This window comes from Heptranchias perlo, chromosome 12, assembly GCF_035084215.1.
Source record: "Heptranchias perlo isolate sHepPer1 chromosome 12, sHepPer1.hap1, whole genome shotgun sequence".
NCBI lineage: Eukaryota > Metazoa > Chordata > Chondrichthyes > Hexanchiformes > Hexanchidae > Heptranchias > Heptranchias perlo.
In genome coordinates, this window is record NC_090336.1 from 72895964 (window position 1) to 72911095 (window position 15132).

At 52.8% G+C, this 15132-nt stretch overlaps 1 protein-coding gene across 1 annotated transcript in view; it reads left to right on the top strand.

Moving 5' to 3' along the window:
* Window positions 1-15132, top strand: part of LOC137327794 (polypeptide N-acetylgalactosaminyltransferase 18-like) — a 440866-nt gene that overhangs the window by 277961 nt on the left and 147773 nt on the right. The window contains exon 3 of the mRNA XM_067993601.1: window positions 10022-10188. Within this exon, the coding sequence (XP_067849702.1) occupies window positions 10022-10188 (167 nt within the window). The remainder of the gene's footprint in view (window positions 1-10021; window positions 10189-15132) is intronic.

A 15132-nucleotide genomic window follows, 5' to 3' on the forward strand; every position in this document is an offset into this window, starting at 1 on the left:
ACCGCCCTCACTCTCCGCTCCCACCGCCCTCACTCTCCGCCCCACCGCCCTCACTCTCCGCCCCCATCGTCCTCACTCTCCGCCCCCACCGCCCTCACTCCCCGCCCCACCGCCCTCACTCTCCGCTCCCACCGCCCTCACTCTCCGCCCCACCGCCCTCACTCTCCGTCCCCACCGCCCTCACTCTCCGCCCCCCCCGCCCTCACTCTCCGACCCCATCGTCCTCACTCACCGCCCCACCGCCCTCACTCTCCGCCCCACCGCCCTCACTCTCCGCCCCCACCGCCCTCACTCTCCGCCCCACCGCCCTCACTCTCCGCTCCCACCGCCCTCACTCTCCGCCCCACCGCCCTCACTCTCCGCCCCCACCGCCCTCACTCTCCACCCCCACCGCCCTCACTCTCCGCTCCCACCGCCCTCACACTCCGCCCCCATCGCCCTCACTCTCCTCCCCCACCGCCCTCACTCTCCGCCCCCACCGCCCTCACTCTCCGCCCCACCGCCCTCACTCTCCGCCCCTCTGCCCTCGCTCTCCGGCCCTCTGACCTCACTCTCCGCCCCACCATCCACACTCACTCTCCGTCCCCACCGCCCTCACTCTCCGCCCCTCTGCCCTCGCTCTCCGGCCCTCTGACCTCACTCTCCGCCCCACCATCCACACTCACTCTCCGCCCCCACCGCCCTCACTCTCCGTCCCCCCGCCCTCACTCTCCGCCCCTCTGCCCTCACTCTCCGCCCCCACCGCCCTCACTCTCCGTCCCCCCGCCCACACTCTCCGCCCCTCTGCCCTCACTCTCTGCCCCCACCGCCCTCACTCTCCGTCCCCCCGCCCACACTCTCCGCCCCTCTGCCCTCACTCTCTGCCCCCACCGCCCTCACTCTCCTACTCCACCTCCCTCACTCTCCGCCCCACCGCCCTCACTCTCCGCCCCCCCGCCCTCACTCTCCGTCCCCCCGCCCTCACTCTCCGCTCCCACCGCCCTCACTCCCCGCCTCCACCGCCCTCACTCTCCGCTCCCACCGCCCTCACTCTCCGCCTCCACCTCCCTCACTCTCCGCCCCACCTCCCTCACTCTCCGCCCCAGTGCCCTCACTCTCCGCCCCACCGCCCTCACTCTCCGCCCTCAGCACCCTCACTCTCCGCCCCCACCGCCCTCACTCTCCACCCTCACTCTCCGCCCCCACCGCCCTCACTCTCCGCCCCCCCGCCCTCACTCTCCGCCCCAGTGCCCTCACTCTCCGCCCCACCTCACTCACTCTCCGCCCCACCGCCCTCACTCTCCGCCTCACCGCCCTCACTCTCCGCCCCACCGCCCTCACTCTCCGTCCCACCTCCCTCACTCTCCGCCCCACCGCCCTCACCCTCCGCCCCTCTGCCCTCACTCTCCGTCCCCACCGCCCTCACTCTCCGCCCCTCTGCCCTCACTCTCCGTCCCCCCGCCCTCACTCTCCGCCCCTCTGCCCTCACTCTCCGTCCCCACCGCCCTCACTCTCCGCCCCTCTGCCCTCACTCTCCGGCCCTCTGACCTCACTCTCCGCCCCACCATCCTCACTCACTCTCCGCCCCACCGCCCTCACTCTCCGCCCCACCGCCCTCACTCTCCGCCCCACCGCCCTAACTCTCCGCCCCCACCGCCCTCACTCTCCGTCCCTACCGCCCTCACTCTCCGTCCCCCCGCCCTCACTCCCCGTCTCACCGTCCTCACTCTCGCCCCACTGTCCTCACTCTCCGCCCCCACCGTCCTCACTCTCCGCCCCCACCGCCCTCACTCTCCGTCCCCACCGCCCTCACTCTCCGCCCCCACCGCCCTCACTCTCCGCTCCCACCGCCCTCACTCTCCGCCCCACTGCCCTCACTCTCCGCCCCACTGCCCTCACTCTCCGCCCCACCGCCCTCACTCTCCGCCCCACCGCCCTCACTCTCCGCTCCCATTCCAAAAGATCCCGAGGTTTGGAAAATCAGCCTGGGTCAGGGGTGTGCGTCCCCGGGGGTGATGGAGAGAGGCCCCGTCCACACACTGAAGGCCGACACGGGCCGACGACTCTTTGCAGAGTTCGTCCCGTCCCGTGATGTGACGTCTGGCCGTCTGTCTCCGGGTGCGTTTGTTTTATCGGGTCGCAATTCGGGCAGAGAGGCGGCGCGTTGGCCCGTTTGTATTTCAGGCGCGCCTCTGTTCGCGGGTCACGGGGGGCGAGAGACGCCGCGCCTGTAACAGGTGTCTCTCTGGCAATTAAATTGTAACGGGCTGCGGATAACTATCACTGGAGACGGCCAGTCCCGCCGCAGACAGCCGTGCTGACAATGCTCTTACAAGCAGGGCCTCGTGGTCTTTACTGCTCTGTGAATTTGTCTTAGCTTCATTCTCTGGCTGTGGACGACGCTGGCACCTCAGCCCGCCCCTCGTTGCCTCTCCTCCTTGAACCACAGCTGGTTTTGATACAACTGAGTGTCTCGCTCGGCCACTTGAGAGGGCGGTTAAGAGTCAACCACGTCGGTGTGGGGACTGGAGTCACATATAGGCCCAGACCGGGTAAGGACGGCAGGTTTCCTTCCCTAAAGGACATGAGTGAACCAGTTGGGTTTTTACAACAATCCGAGAGCTTGACGGTCACTTTTCCTGATACTGTTGCTGCTGCTGTTTGTTGGAGGACAGATGTTGGCCAGGCACGAGGAGAGGTATCTTGCTGTTTGTTGGAGGACAGATGTTGGCCAGGCACGAGGAGAGGTATCTTGCTGTTTGTTGGAGGACAGATGTTGGCCAGGCACGAGGAGAGGTATCTTGCTGTTTGTTGGAGGACAGATGTTGTCAAGGCACGAGGAGAGGTATCTTGCTGTTTGTTGGAGGACAGATGTTGACCAGGCACGAGGAGAGGTATCTTGCTGTTTGTTGGAGGACAGATGTTGTCCAGGCACGAGGAGAGGTATCTTGCTGTTTGTTGGAGGACAGATGTTGGCCAGGCACGAGGAGAGGTATCTTGCTGTTTGTTGGAGGACAGATGTTGGCCAGGCACGAGGAGAGGTATCTTGCTGTTTGTTGGAGGACAGATGTTGGCCAGGCACGAGGAGAGGTATCTTGCTGTTTGTTGGAGGACAGATGTTGGCCAGGCACGAGGAGAGGTACCTTGCTGTTTGTTGGAGGACAGATGTTGGCCAGGCACGAGGAGAGGTATCTTGCTGTTTGTTGGAGGACAGATGTTGGCCAGGCACGAGGAGAGGTACCTTGCTGTTTGTTGGAGGACAGATGTTGGCCAGGCACGAGGAGAGGTATCTTGCTGTTTGTTGGAGGACAGATGTTGTCCAGGCACGAGGAGAGGTATCTTGCTGTTTGTTGGAGGACAGATGTTGGCCAGGCACGAGGAGAGGTATCTTGCTGTTTGTTGGAGGACAGATGTTGGCCAGGCACGAGGAGAGGTATCTTGCTGTTTGTTGGAGGACAGATGTTGGCCAGGCACGAGGAGAGGTATCTTGCTGTTTGTTGGAGGACAGATGTTGACCAGGCACGAGGAGAGGTATCTTGCTGTTTGTTGGAGGACAAATGTTGTCCAGGCACGAGGAGAGGTATCTTGCTGTTTGTTGGAGGACAGATGTTGTCCAGGCACGAGGAGAGGTATCTTGCTGTTTGTTGGAGGACAGATGTTGACCGGGCACGAGGAGAGGTATCTTGCTGTTTGTTGGAGGACAGATGTTGACCAGGCACGAGGAGAGGTATCTTGCTGTTTGTTGGAGGACAGATGTTGACCGGGCACGAGGAGAGGTATCTTGCTGTTTGTTGGAGGACAGATGTTGACCAGGCACGAGGAGAGGTATCTTGCTGTTTGTTGGAGGACAGATGTTGTCCAGGCACGAGGAGAGGTATCTTGCTGTTTGTTGGAGGACAGATGTTGGCCAGGCACGAGGAGAGGTATCTTGCTGTTTGTTGGAGGACAGATGTTGACCAGGCACGAGGAGAGGTATCTTGCTGTTTGTTGGAGGACAGATGTTGGCCAGGCACGAGGAGAGGTATCTTGCTGTTTGTTGGAGGACAGATGTTGCCCAGGCACGAGGAGAGGTATCTTGCTGTTTGTTGGAGGACAGATGTTGTCCAGGCACGAGGAGAGGTATCTTGCTGTTTGTTGGAGGACAGATGTTGTCCAGGCACGAGGAGAGGTATCTTGCTGTTTGTTGGAGGACAGATGTTGTCCAGGCACGAGGAGAGGTATCTTGCTGTTTGTTGGAGGACAGATGTTGGCCAGGCACGAGGAGAGGTATCTTGCTGTTTGTTGGAGGACAGATGTTGGCCAGGCACGAGGAGAGGTATCTTGCTGTTTGTTGGAGGACAGATGTTGGCCAGGCACGAGGAGAGGTATCTTGCTGTTTGTTGGAGGACAGATGTTTGCCAGGCACGAGGAGAGGTATCTTGCTGTTTGTTGGAGGACAGATGTTGACCAGGCACGAGGAGAGGTATCTTGCTGTTTGTTGGAGGACAAATGTTGTCCAGGCACGAGGAGAGGTATCTTGCTGTTTGTTGGAGGACAGATGTTGGCCAGGCACGAGGAGAGGTATCTTGCTGTTTGTTGGAGGACAGATGTTGACCAGGCACGAGGAGAGGTATCTTGCTGTTTGTTGGAGGACAGATGTTGACCGGGCACGAGGAGAGGTATCTTGCTGTTTGTTGGAGGACAGATGTTGGCCAGGCACGAGGAGAGGTATCTTGCTGTTTGTTGGAGGACAGATGTTGGCCAGGCACGAGTTGAGGTATCTTGCTGTTTGTTGGAGGACAGATGTTGTCCAGGCACGAGGAGAGGTACCTTGCTGTTTGTTGGAGGACAGATGTTGACCAGGCATGAGGAGAGGTATCTTGCTGTTTGTTGGAGGACAGATGTTGGCCAGGCACGAGGAGAGGTATCTTGCTGTTTGTTGGAGGACAGATGTCGTCCAGGCACGAGGAGAGGTATCTTGCTGTTTGTTGGAGGACAGATGTTGACCGGGCACGAGGAGAGGTATCTTGCTGTTTGTTGGAAGACAAATGTTGTCCAGGCACGAGGAGAGGTATCTTGCTGTTTGTTGGAGGACAGATGTTGTCCAGGCACGAGGAGAGGTATCTTGCTGTTTGTTGGAGGACAGATGTTGTCCAGGCACGAGGAGAGGTATCTTGCTGTTTGTTGGAGGACAGATGTTGACCGGGCACGAGGAGAGGTATCTTGCTGTTTGTTGGAGGACAGATGTTGTCCAGGCACGAGGAGAGGTATCTTGCTGTTTGTTGGAGGACAGATGTTGTCCAGGCACGAGGAGAGGATTCTTGCTGTTTGTTGGAGGACAGATGTTGGCCAGGCACGAGGAGAGGTATCTTGCTGTTTGTTGGAGGACAGATGTTGGCCAGGCACGAGGAGAGGTATCTTGCTGTTTGTTGGAGGACAGATGTTGGCCAGGCACGAGGAGAGGTATCTTGCTGTTTGTTGGAGGACAGATGTTGACCAGGCACGAGGAGAGGTATCTTGCTGTTTGTTGGAGGACAAATGTTGGCCAGGCACGAGGAGAGGTATCTTGCTGTTTGTTGGAGGACAGATGTTGGCCAGGCACGAGGAGAGGTATCTTGCTGTTTGTTGGAGGACAGATGTTGACCAGGCACGAGGAGAGGTATCTTGCTGTTTGTTGGAGGACAGATGTTGACCGGGCACGAGGAGAGGTATCTTGCTGTTTGTTGGAGGACAGATGTTGGCCAGGCACGAGGAGAGGTATCTTGCTGTTTGTTGGAGGACAGATGTTGGCCAGGCACGAGTTGAGGTATCTTGCTGTTTGTTGGAGGACAGATGTTGTCCAGGCACGAGGAGAGGTACCTTGCTGTTTGTTGGAGGACAGATGTTGACCAGGCACGAGGAGAGGTATCTTGCTGTTTGTTGGAGGACAGATGTTGACCGGGCACGAGGAGAGGTATCTTGCTGTTTGTTGGAGGACAGATGTTGGCCAGGCACGAGGAGAGGTATCTTGCTGTTTGTTATAGGACAGATGTTGGCCAGGCACGAGGAGAGGTATCTTGCTGTTTGTTGGAGGACAGATGTTGACCGGGCACGAGGAGAGGTATCTTGCTGTTTGTTGGAGGACAGATGTTGTCCAGGCACGAGGAGAGGTATCTTGCTGTTTGTTGGAGGACAGATGTTGGCCAGGCACGAGGAGAGGTATCTTGCTGTTTGTTGGAGGACAGATGTTGACCAAGCACGAGGAGAGGTATCTTGCTGTTTGTTGGAGGACAGATGTTGTCCAGGCACGAGGAGAGGTATCTTGCTGTTTGTTGGAGGACAGATGTTGACCGGGCACGAGGAGAGGTATCTTGCTGTTTGTTGGAGGACAGATGTTGGCCAGGCACGAGGAGAGGTATCTTGCTGTTTGTTGGAGGACAGATGTTGTCCAGGCACGAGGAGAGGTATCTTGCTGTTTGTTGGAGGACAGATGTTGTCCAGGCACGAGGAGAGGTATCTTGCTGTTTGTTGTAGGACAGATGTTGACCAGGCATGAGGAGAGGTATCTTGCTGTTTGTTGGAGGACAGATGTTGACCAGGCATGAGGAGAGGTATCTTGCTGTTTGTTGGAGGACAGATGTTGTCCAGGCACGAGGAGAGGTATCTTGCTGTTTGTTGGAGGACAGATGTTGACCAGGCATGAGGAGAGGTATCTTGCTGTTTGTTGGAGGACAGATGTTGACCAGGCATGAGGAGAGGTATCTTGCTGTTTGTTGGAGGACAGATGTTGACCAGGCATGAGGAGAGGTATCTTACTGTTTGTTGGAGGACAGATGTTGGCCAGGCACGAGGAGAGGTATCTTGCTGTTTGTTGGAGGACAGATGTTGTCCAGGCACGAGGAGAGGTATCTTGCTGTTTGTTGGAGGACAGATGTTGGCCGGGCACGAGGAGAGGTATCTTGCTGTTTGTTGGAGGACAGATGTTGACCAAGCACGAGGAGAGGTATCTTGCTGTTTGTTGGAGGACAGATGTTGGCCAGGCACGAGGAGAGGTATCTTGCTGTTTGTTGGAGGACAGATGTTGACCGGGCACGAGGAGAGGTATCTTGCTGTTTATTGGAGGACAGATGTTGTCCAGGCACGAGGAGAGGTATCTTGCTGTTTGTTGGAGGACAGATGTTGGCCAGGCACGAGGAGAGGTATCTTGCTGTTTGTTGGAGGACAGATGTTGTCCAGGCACGAGGAGAGGTATCTTGCTGTTTGTTGGAGGACAGATGTTGTCCAGGCACGAGGAGAGGTATCTTGCTGTTTGTTGGAGGACAGATGTTGTCCAGGCACGAGGAGAGGTATCTTGCTGTTTGTTGGAGGACAGATGTTGACCGGGCACGAGAAGAGGTATCTTGCTGTTTGTTGGAGGACAGATGTTGGCCAGGCACGAGGAGAGGTATCTTGCTGTTTGTTGGAGGACAGATGTTGGCCAGGCACGAGTTGAGGTATCTTGCTGTTTGTTGGAGGACAGATGTTGTCAAGGCACGAGGAGAGGTATCTTGCTGTATGTTGGAGGACAGATGTTGTCCAGGCACGAGGAGAGGTATCTTGCTGTTTGTTGGAGGACAGATGTTGACCAGGCATGAGGAGAGGTATCTTGCTGTTTGTTGGAGGACAGATGTTGACCAGGCATGAGGAGAGGTATCTTGCTGTTTGTTGGAGGACAGATGTTGACCAGGCAGGAGGAGAGGTATCTTGCTGTTTGTTGGAGGACAGATGTTGGCCAGGCACGAGGAGAGGTATCTTGCTGTTTGTTGGAGGACAGATGTTGTCCAGGCACGAGGACAGGTATCTTGCTGTTTGTTGGAGGACAGATGTTGGCCGGGCACGAGGAGAGGTATCTTGCTGTTTGTTGGAGGACAGATGTTGACCAAGCATGAGGAGAGGTATCTTGCTGTTTGTTGGAGGACAGATGTTGTCCAGGCACGAGGAGAGGTATCTTGCTGTTTGTTGGAGGACAGATGTTGACCGGGCACGAGGAGAGGTATCTTGCTGTTTGTTGGAGGACAGATGTTGGCCAGGCACGAGGAGAGGTATCTTGCTGTTTGTTGGAGGACAGATGTTGGCCAGGCACGAGGAGAGGTATCTTGCTGTTTGTTGGAGGACAGATGTTGACCGGGCACGAGGAGAGGTATCTTGCTGTTTGTTGGAGGACAGATGTTGTCCAGGCACGAGGAGAGGTATCTTGCTGTTTGTTGGAGGACAGATGTTGGCCAGGCACGAGGAGAGGTATCTTGCTGTTTGTTGGAGGACAGATGTTGACCAGGCATGAGGAGAGTTATCTTGCTCTTTTTCAAACAGTGACACAAGATCTTTTATAGTCACTGAGCAGCTAATAGAAAGCATCTGTTAATCATCTCATCCAAATGTCAGCACCTCCCTCAATGCTGCTATGAATTGTCAGCCTAGTTTGAACCCACAATCTTCTGACTGAAAGGAGAGCAAGTTACCATCTGAACCAGAGCTAGCACTTGTTAGCAACGTGTTATCAGAAAAATGCAACCAGGGCTTGAGCTGAACTTGGAATCATAGAATCTTACAGCACAGAAGGAGGCCGTTCGGCCCATCATGTGTGTGCCGGTTCTTTGAAAGAGCTGTCCAATTAGTCCCACTCTCCTAGTCTTTCTCCCATAGCCCTGCAGATTTCTCCTCTTCAAATATATGAGAACATAAGAAATAGGAGCAGGAGTAGGCCATACGGCCCCTCGAGCCTGCTCCGCCATTCAATAAGATCATGGCTGATCTTCTACCTCAACTCCATTTTCCCTCCTGCTCCCCATATCCCTTGATTCCCCTAGAGTCCAAAAATCTATCGATCTCAACCTTGAATATACTCAATGACTCAGCATCCACAGCCCTCTGGGGTAGAGAATTCCAAAGATGAGTGAAGAAATTCCTCCCCATCTCAGTCCTAAATGGCCGACCCCTTATCCTGAGACGATGCCCCCTAGTTCTAGACTCTCCAGCCAGGGGAAACAGCCTCTCAGCCTCTATCTTGTCAAGCCCTCTCAGAATCTTATATGTTTCAATGAGATCACCTCTCATTCTTCTAAACTCCAGAGAGTATCGGCCCATTCTACTCAACCTCTCCTCATAGGACAACCCTCTCAACCCAGGAATTAATCTAGTGAACCTTCATTGCACCGCCTCGAAGGCAAGTATATCCTTCCTTAGATAAGGAGACCAAAACTGTACACAGTACTCCAAAACCCTGTACATATATCTGATTCCCTTTTGAAAGTTATTATTGAATCTGCTTCCACCGCCCTCTCAGGCAGCGCGTTCCAGATCATCACAACTCGCTGCGTAAAAAAAATTCTCCTCAGTTCCCCACTGGATTTTTTGCCAATTATTTTAAATCTGTGTCTTCTGGTCACCGACTGCCACTGGAAACAGCTTCTCCCCATCTACTTTATCAAAACCCCTCCTAATTTTGAACACCTCTATTAAATCTCCCCTTAACCTTCTCTGCTCCAAGGAGAACAATCCCAGCTTCTCCAGTCTCTCCACATAACTGAAGTCCCTCATCCCTGGCACCATTCTAGTAAATCTCCTCTGCACCCTCTCTAAGGCCTTGACATCCTTCCTAAAGTGCGGTGCCCAGAATTGGACACAATACTCCAGCTGAGGCCTGGCCAGTGTTTTATAAAGGTTTAGCGTAACTTCCTTGCTTTTGGACTCTATGTCTCTATTAATAAAGCCCAGGATCCCTTTTTAACAGCCATCTCAACTTGTCCTGTCATCTTGAAAGATTTGTGTACGTGCACCCCCAGGTCTCTCTCTCCCTGCACCCCCTTAAAAATTCTACAATTTAATTTATATTTCATCTCCTCAACTTGAAGCAAACGGGTGTCAGGTACCCACCGAATGTGTCTCCGGATTTAACTTAAAACTTTAGAGTTGGCACAAAGCAAAACCCTTTCACGCTGAGCTAACGTTGCGGTTTTAAGTACGACCCTAACATGAACTGAGTGTGTAAAAGAGAAGCCTTTAGATATTACTCGAGACGATTCATTCCATGATTGTGTTGTTTCAGGTGCAAAAATATCAGCTACGCAGCAAATCTCCCACAAGTCAGTGTGGTGTTTATATTTGTGAATGAAGCCCCTTCTGTCGTTCTGAGGTCCATTCACTCGGTCATATCCAAAACTCCGGCTCACCTGCTGAAGGAGATCGTGCTTGTGGATGACAACAGCAACAATGGTGAGCGTCTGTTCGCTGATCGACATCGGCTCCCGGTCCGGGAACGCCTCGATTTCAAATCCCTCCGTGGCCCTCGGCCCCCTCTCCCTATCTCTGTGACCTCCTCCAGCCCCTACGACCCTCCGAGATCTCTGCGCTCCTCCAATTCTGGCCTCTTGCGCATCCCCCGATCTCCATCGCTCCACCATTGGCGGCCGTGCCTTCAGCTGGCTGGGCCCTAAGCTCTGGAATTCCCTCCCTAAACCTCTCCCCCCCTCTCTCTCCTCCTTTAAGACGCTCCTTAAAATCTATCTCTTTGACCAAGCTTTTGGTCACCTGTCCTAATATCTCATTATGTGGCTCGGTGTCAAATTTTGTTTGATAATCGCTGATGTGAAGCTCCTTGGGACATTTTACTACATTAAAGGCGCTATATAAATGCAAGTTGTTGTCGGTGATAGTTTTTGTCTTGAGATATGCAGGGGATTCTTGAAACTATTGCAAGAGGCCGCTAGGCTCAACTGACCTGTCCCTTTTGCAGAGATCTCAACCCTTCCTTCTAACTGTATCCCTCAAACCCTCCTCTCCACAAACCCATCAACTTGCCTCTTGAACCCACTTATTCATAGGAACATAGGAACAGGAGTAAGGCCATTCGGCCCCTCGAGCCTGCTCCGCCATTTGATAAGATCATGGCTGACCTGTGATCTAACTCCATATACCTGCCTTTGGCCCATATCCCTTAATACCTTTGGTTGCCAAAAAGCTATCTATCTCACATTTAAATTTAGCAATTGAGCTAGTATCAATTGCCGTTTGCGGAAGAGAGTTCCAAACTTCTACCACCCTTTGTGTGTAGAAATGTTTTCTAATCTCGCTCCTGAAAGGTCTGGCTCTAATTTTTAGACTGTGCCCCCTACTCCTAGAATCCCCAACCAGCGGAAATAGTTTCTCTCTATCCACCTTATCCGTTCCCCTTAATATCTTATAAACTTCGATCAGAATTTTCGATTTATTTCAAAGTTTCCCTCGGTAATTTATGACAGTGATTTATTGCCCTTTTGTATATTTCTCTAAAGACCAACAGATCTCCCGTGGAGTTGCACGCTGTAAGTCACTGGATGCCCTGCTTTATAAGATCAGGAATATTGTACCATGCATAGTGTGTCTGCACGCGTGTTTGTGTGTGGGTGCGAGTATGTGCGTGTGCATGCTGTATGTATGTGTGCACACTTGCGAGTCTGTGTGCTCGTGCATCTATGTGTGTGCTTGCGCGTGTGTTTGTGTATGTATGTGTGTGTGCGTGTGTTTGTACGTGTGTGTGCGTGCATGCGTATATGTGTGCGCATGTAGGTGTGTATGCCTGTGTTTGTATGTGTATGTGTGCATGTGTATGTGCGTGTGTGCGCACATGTGTGTGTACGCATGTAGGTGTTTATGTGTGTGTGTGCCTGTATGTATGTGTGTGTGCGTGTAGGCGTGTTTGTCCGTGTGTCCATGTATGTGTGTGTGCCTGTATTTATGTGTGTGGGTGTAAACCGGGGAACTACAGGCCAGTGAGCCTAACATCAGTGGTAGGAAAATTATTGGAAAAAATTCTGAAGGACAAAATTAGTCTCCACTTGGAGAAGCAAGGATTAATCAGGGATAGTCAACATGGCTTTGTCAAGGGAAGATCATGTCTGACTAATTTGATTGAATTTTTTGAGGGGGTGACTAGGCGTGTGGATGAGGGTAACGCAGTGGATGTGGTATACATGGATTTCAGTAAGGCCTTCGATAAAGTCCCCCACAGGAGACTGGTCAAGAAGGTACGAGCCCATGGAGTCCATGGTGCCTTGGCACTATGGATACAAAACTGGCTTAGTGGCAGAAGGCAGAGGGTGATGGTCGAAGGTTGTTTTTGTGACTGGAAGCCTGTGGCCAGTGGGGTACCACAGGGATCGGTGCTGGGTCCCTTGCTGTTTGTGGTCTACATTAATGACTTGGATATGAATGTAAAAGGTATGATCAGTAAGTTCGCTGATGATACAAAAATTGGTAGGGTGGTAAATAGCGAGGAGGATAGCCTCAGTCTGCAGGACGATATAGATGGGTTGGTCAGATGGGCGGAACAGTGGCAAATGGAATTTAACCCGGAAAAGTGCGAGGTGATGCACTTTGGAGGGACTAACAAGGCAAGGGAATACACAATGAATGGGAGGACCCTAGGCAAGACAGAGGGTCAGAGGGATCTTGGTGTGCAAGTTCACAGATCCCTGAAGGCGGCGGAACAGGTAGATAAGGTGGTAAAGAAGTCATATGGGATACTTGTCTTTATTAGCCGAGGCATAGAATATAAGAGCAAGGAGGTTATGATGGAGCTGTATAAAACACTGGTTAGGCCACAGCTGGAGTACTGTGTGCAGTTCTGGTCGCCACACTACAGGAAGGATGTGATCGCTTTGTAGAGGGTGCAGAGGAGATTCACCAGGATGTTACCAGGGCTGGAGCGCTTCAGCTATGAAGAGAGACTGGGAAGATTGGGTTTTTTTTCCTTGGAGCAGAGGAGGCTGAGGGGGGACATGATTGAGGTGTACAAAATTATGAGGGGCACAGATAGGATGGATACTAAGGAGCTTTTTCCCTTCGTTGAGGGTACTATAACAAGGGGACATAGATTCAAGGTAAAAGGCGGGAGGTTTAGAGGGGATTTGAGAAAGAACTTTTTCACCCAGAGGGTGGTTGGAGTCTGGAACTCACTGCCTGAAAGGGTTGTGGAGGCAGGAACCCTCACAACATTCAAGAAGCATTTGGATGAGCACTTGAAATGCCATAGCATACAAGGCTACGGACCAAATGCTGGAATATGGGATTAGAGTAGACAGGGCTGATGGCCGGCGCGGACACGATGGGCCGAAGGGCCTCTATCCGTGCTGTATAACTCTATGACTCTATGACTCTAGGTGTGTTTGCCTGTGTGTCCATGTTTGTGTGTGTGCCTGTATGTGTGTGGGTGTAGGTGTGTTTGTCTGTGTGTGTGTGTATGTATGTTGTATGTTGTATGTGTGTGCGTATTTGTGTTTAGTGTGACGAAAGGTGAGACAAAAAGCAGAGAGAGTGAGAGTGTTTCTTGATCATTGAGTGCTTCACTTCCTTGGTCACTGAGTGGTGGGAGATGTTTGTTGAGTGAATATCCACCTGAAGTACATTTACCCGTATTGTGAGTGAGGCATTTTCTACTAAAATTAGTGCTCGTGGTCAAAATGGTGTCACCATAGCAACACCCGTGGCTAGTCATTAATTTATTTTGGACAACACTGTTCTAATAGCCCTCTCTATTAATAGAGGTCCTTATAATTACATCTTATTCTCCCAGAGTTAATTCTGAGTTGTTGCCATGTGTACAATTCCCTATCCAGTGGAAACAATCCTTTTTTTTTTATTCGTTCATGGGATGTGGGCGTCGCTGGCGAGGCCGGCATTTGTTGCCCATCCCTAATTGCCCCTTGAGAAGGTGGTGGTGAGCCGCCTTCTTGAACCGCTGCAGTCCGTGTGGTGAAGGTTCTCCCACAGTGCTGTTAGGAAGGGAGTTCCAGGATTTCGACCCAGCGACGATGAAGGAACGGCCGATATATTTCCAAGTCGGGATGGTGTGTGACTTGGAGGGGAACGTGCAGGTGGTGTTGTTCCCATGTGCCTGCTGCCCTTGTCCTTCTAGGTGGTAGAGGTCGCGGGTTTGGGAGGTGCTGTCGAAGAAGCCTTGGCGAGTTGCTGCAGTGCATCCTGTGGATGGTACACACTGCAGCCACAGTGCGCCGGTGGTGAAGGGAGTGAATGTTTAGGGTGGTGGATGGGGTGCCAATCAAGCGGGCTGCTTTGTCCTGGATGGCGTCAATCCTTGCCTAGTTGTCCCCTTAAAACCTTTCATAATTTTTTTAATTCCCTGTCTTAACCTTCTCGCAACTCCAGAGGAAAAAAAAACACATTCTTTTTTGAGTATTTCTTCGGAACTATTGAACGACCCGTGGCATTGCTCATGGTTCGAAGTTGGAGGTGGGGGGAATCATTGGGCTTCTTTCTGCTGTCCATTTTTTTGGGAGGTGTTAGGGGGCAGAGCAAGTGAAATGGGGAAGTGTAAACCGCAGCTGCAAAGCTGCACCAGAAAAAGCCGCATAAAAATTCTCCTTGGTGAAACCCACCAGTGACATTGGCCCCATCTCATATAAATGGTGCACTGTGGGCTCAGCCATGCAGCTTCCCCCGATTATTGATATAAACCCAACCCCTGAGAGAGCACTGGCTACTATAAGGGGTTATGGGGAGCGGGCAGGAAATTGGACATGAAGCTGAGTTCGGATCGGTCAATGCCCTGTGGGTGGCGGAGAGGGCCCAGGGGCTATGTGGCCGGGTCCTGCTCCGACTTCTTGTGGTTGGGATCAGATCAGCCATGATCTTATTGAATGGCGGAGCAGGCTCGAGGGGCCGATTGGCCTACTCCTGCTCCAATTTCTTATGTTCTTATGTTCTTATAAGTTGGGGGAACGAGCAGCACACGTGGAATCTCTGAGGTAGATAGTGCAGCGAGACGACGCTCTTGGTTGATATATGCGAAACTTTGCCTGGCCCTCGACTTTTTTTTTTGCTGCTCGCAGTCCCGGAGCTTCTCCGAAGGTTTCTTCTGCGGAGCTACGAGAAGAAGGAGGAGCTGGAAGTGTAGGCTCTGCCTGTCGGACATCACTTGTTTCCAACGATTACGCACCCACTCTCCAGATCTGGAATGTCTCACTTGCAATTCTCCACTTGTCAGAGCCTCAGAACGTAGCAATTGCTGGATGAGGAAAGACTGAGGTCCATCTAGTTCACCTTCCACCATCCTGGTAGTCGCATGATAACAGCGCTGTGGGAGAACCTTCACCACACGGACTGCAGCGGTTCAAGAAGGCGGCTCACCACCACCTTCTCAAGGGGCGATTAGGGATGGGC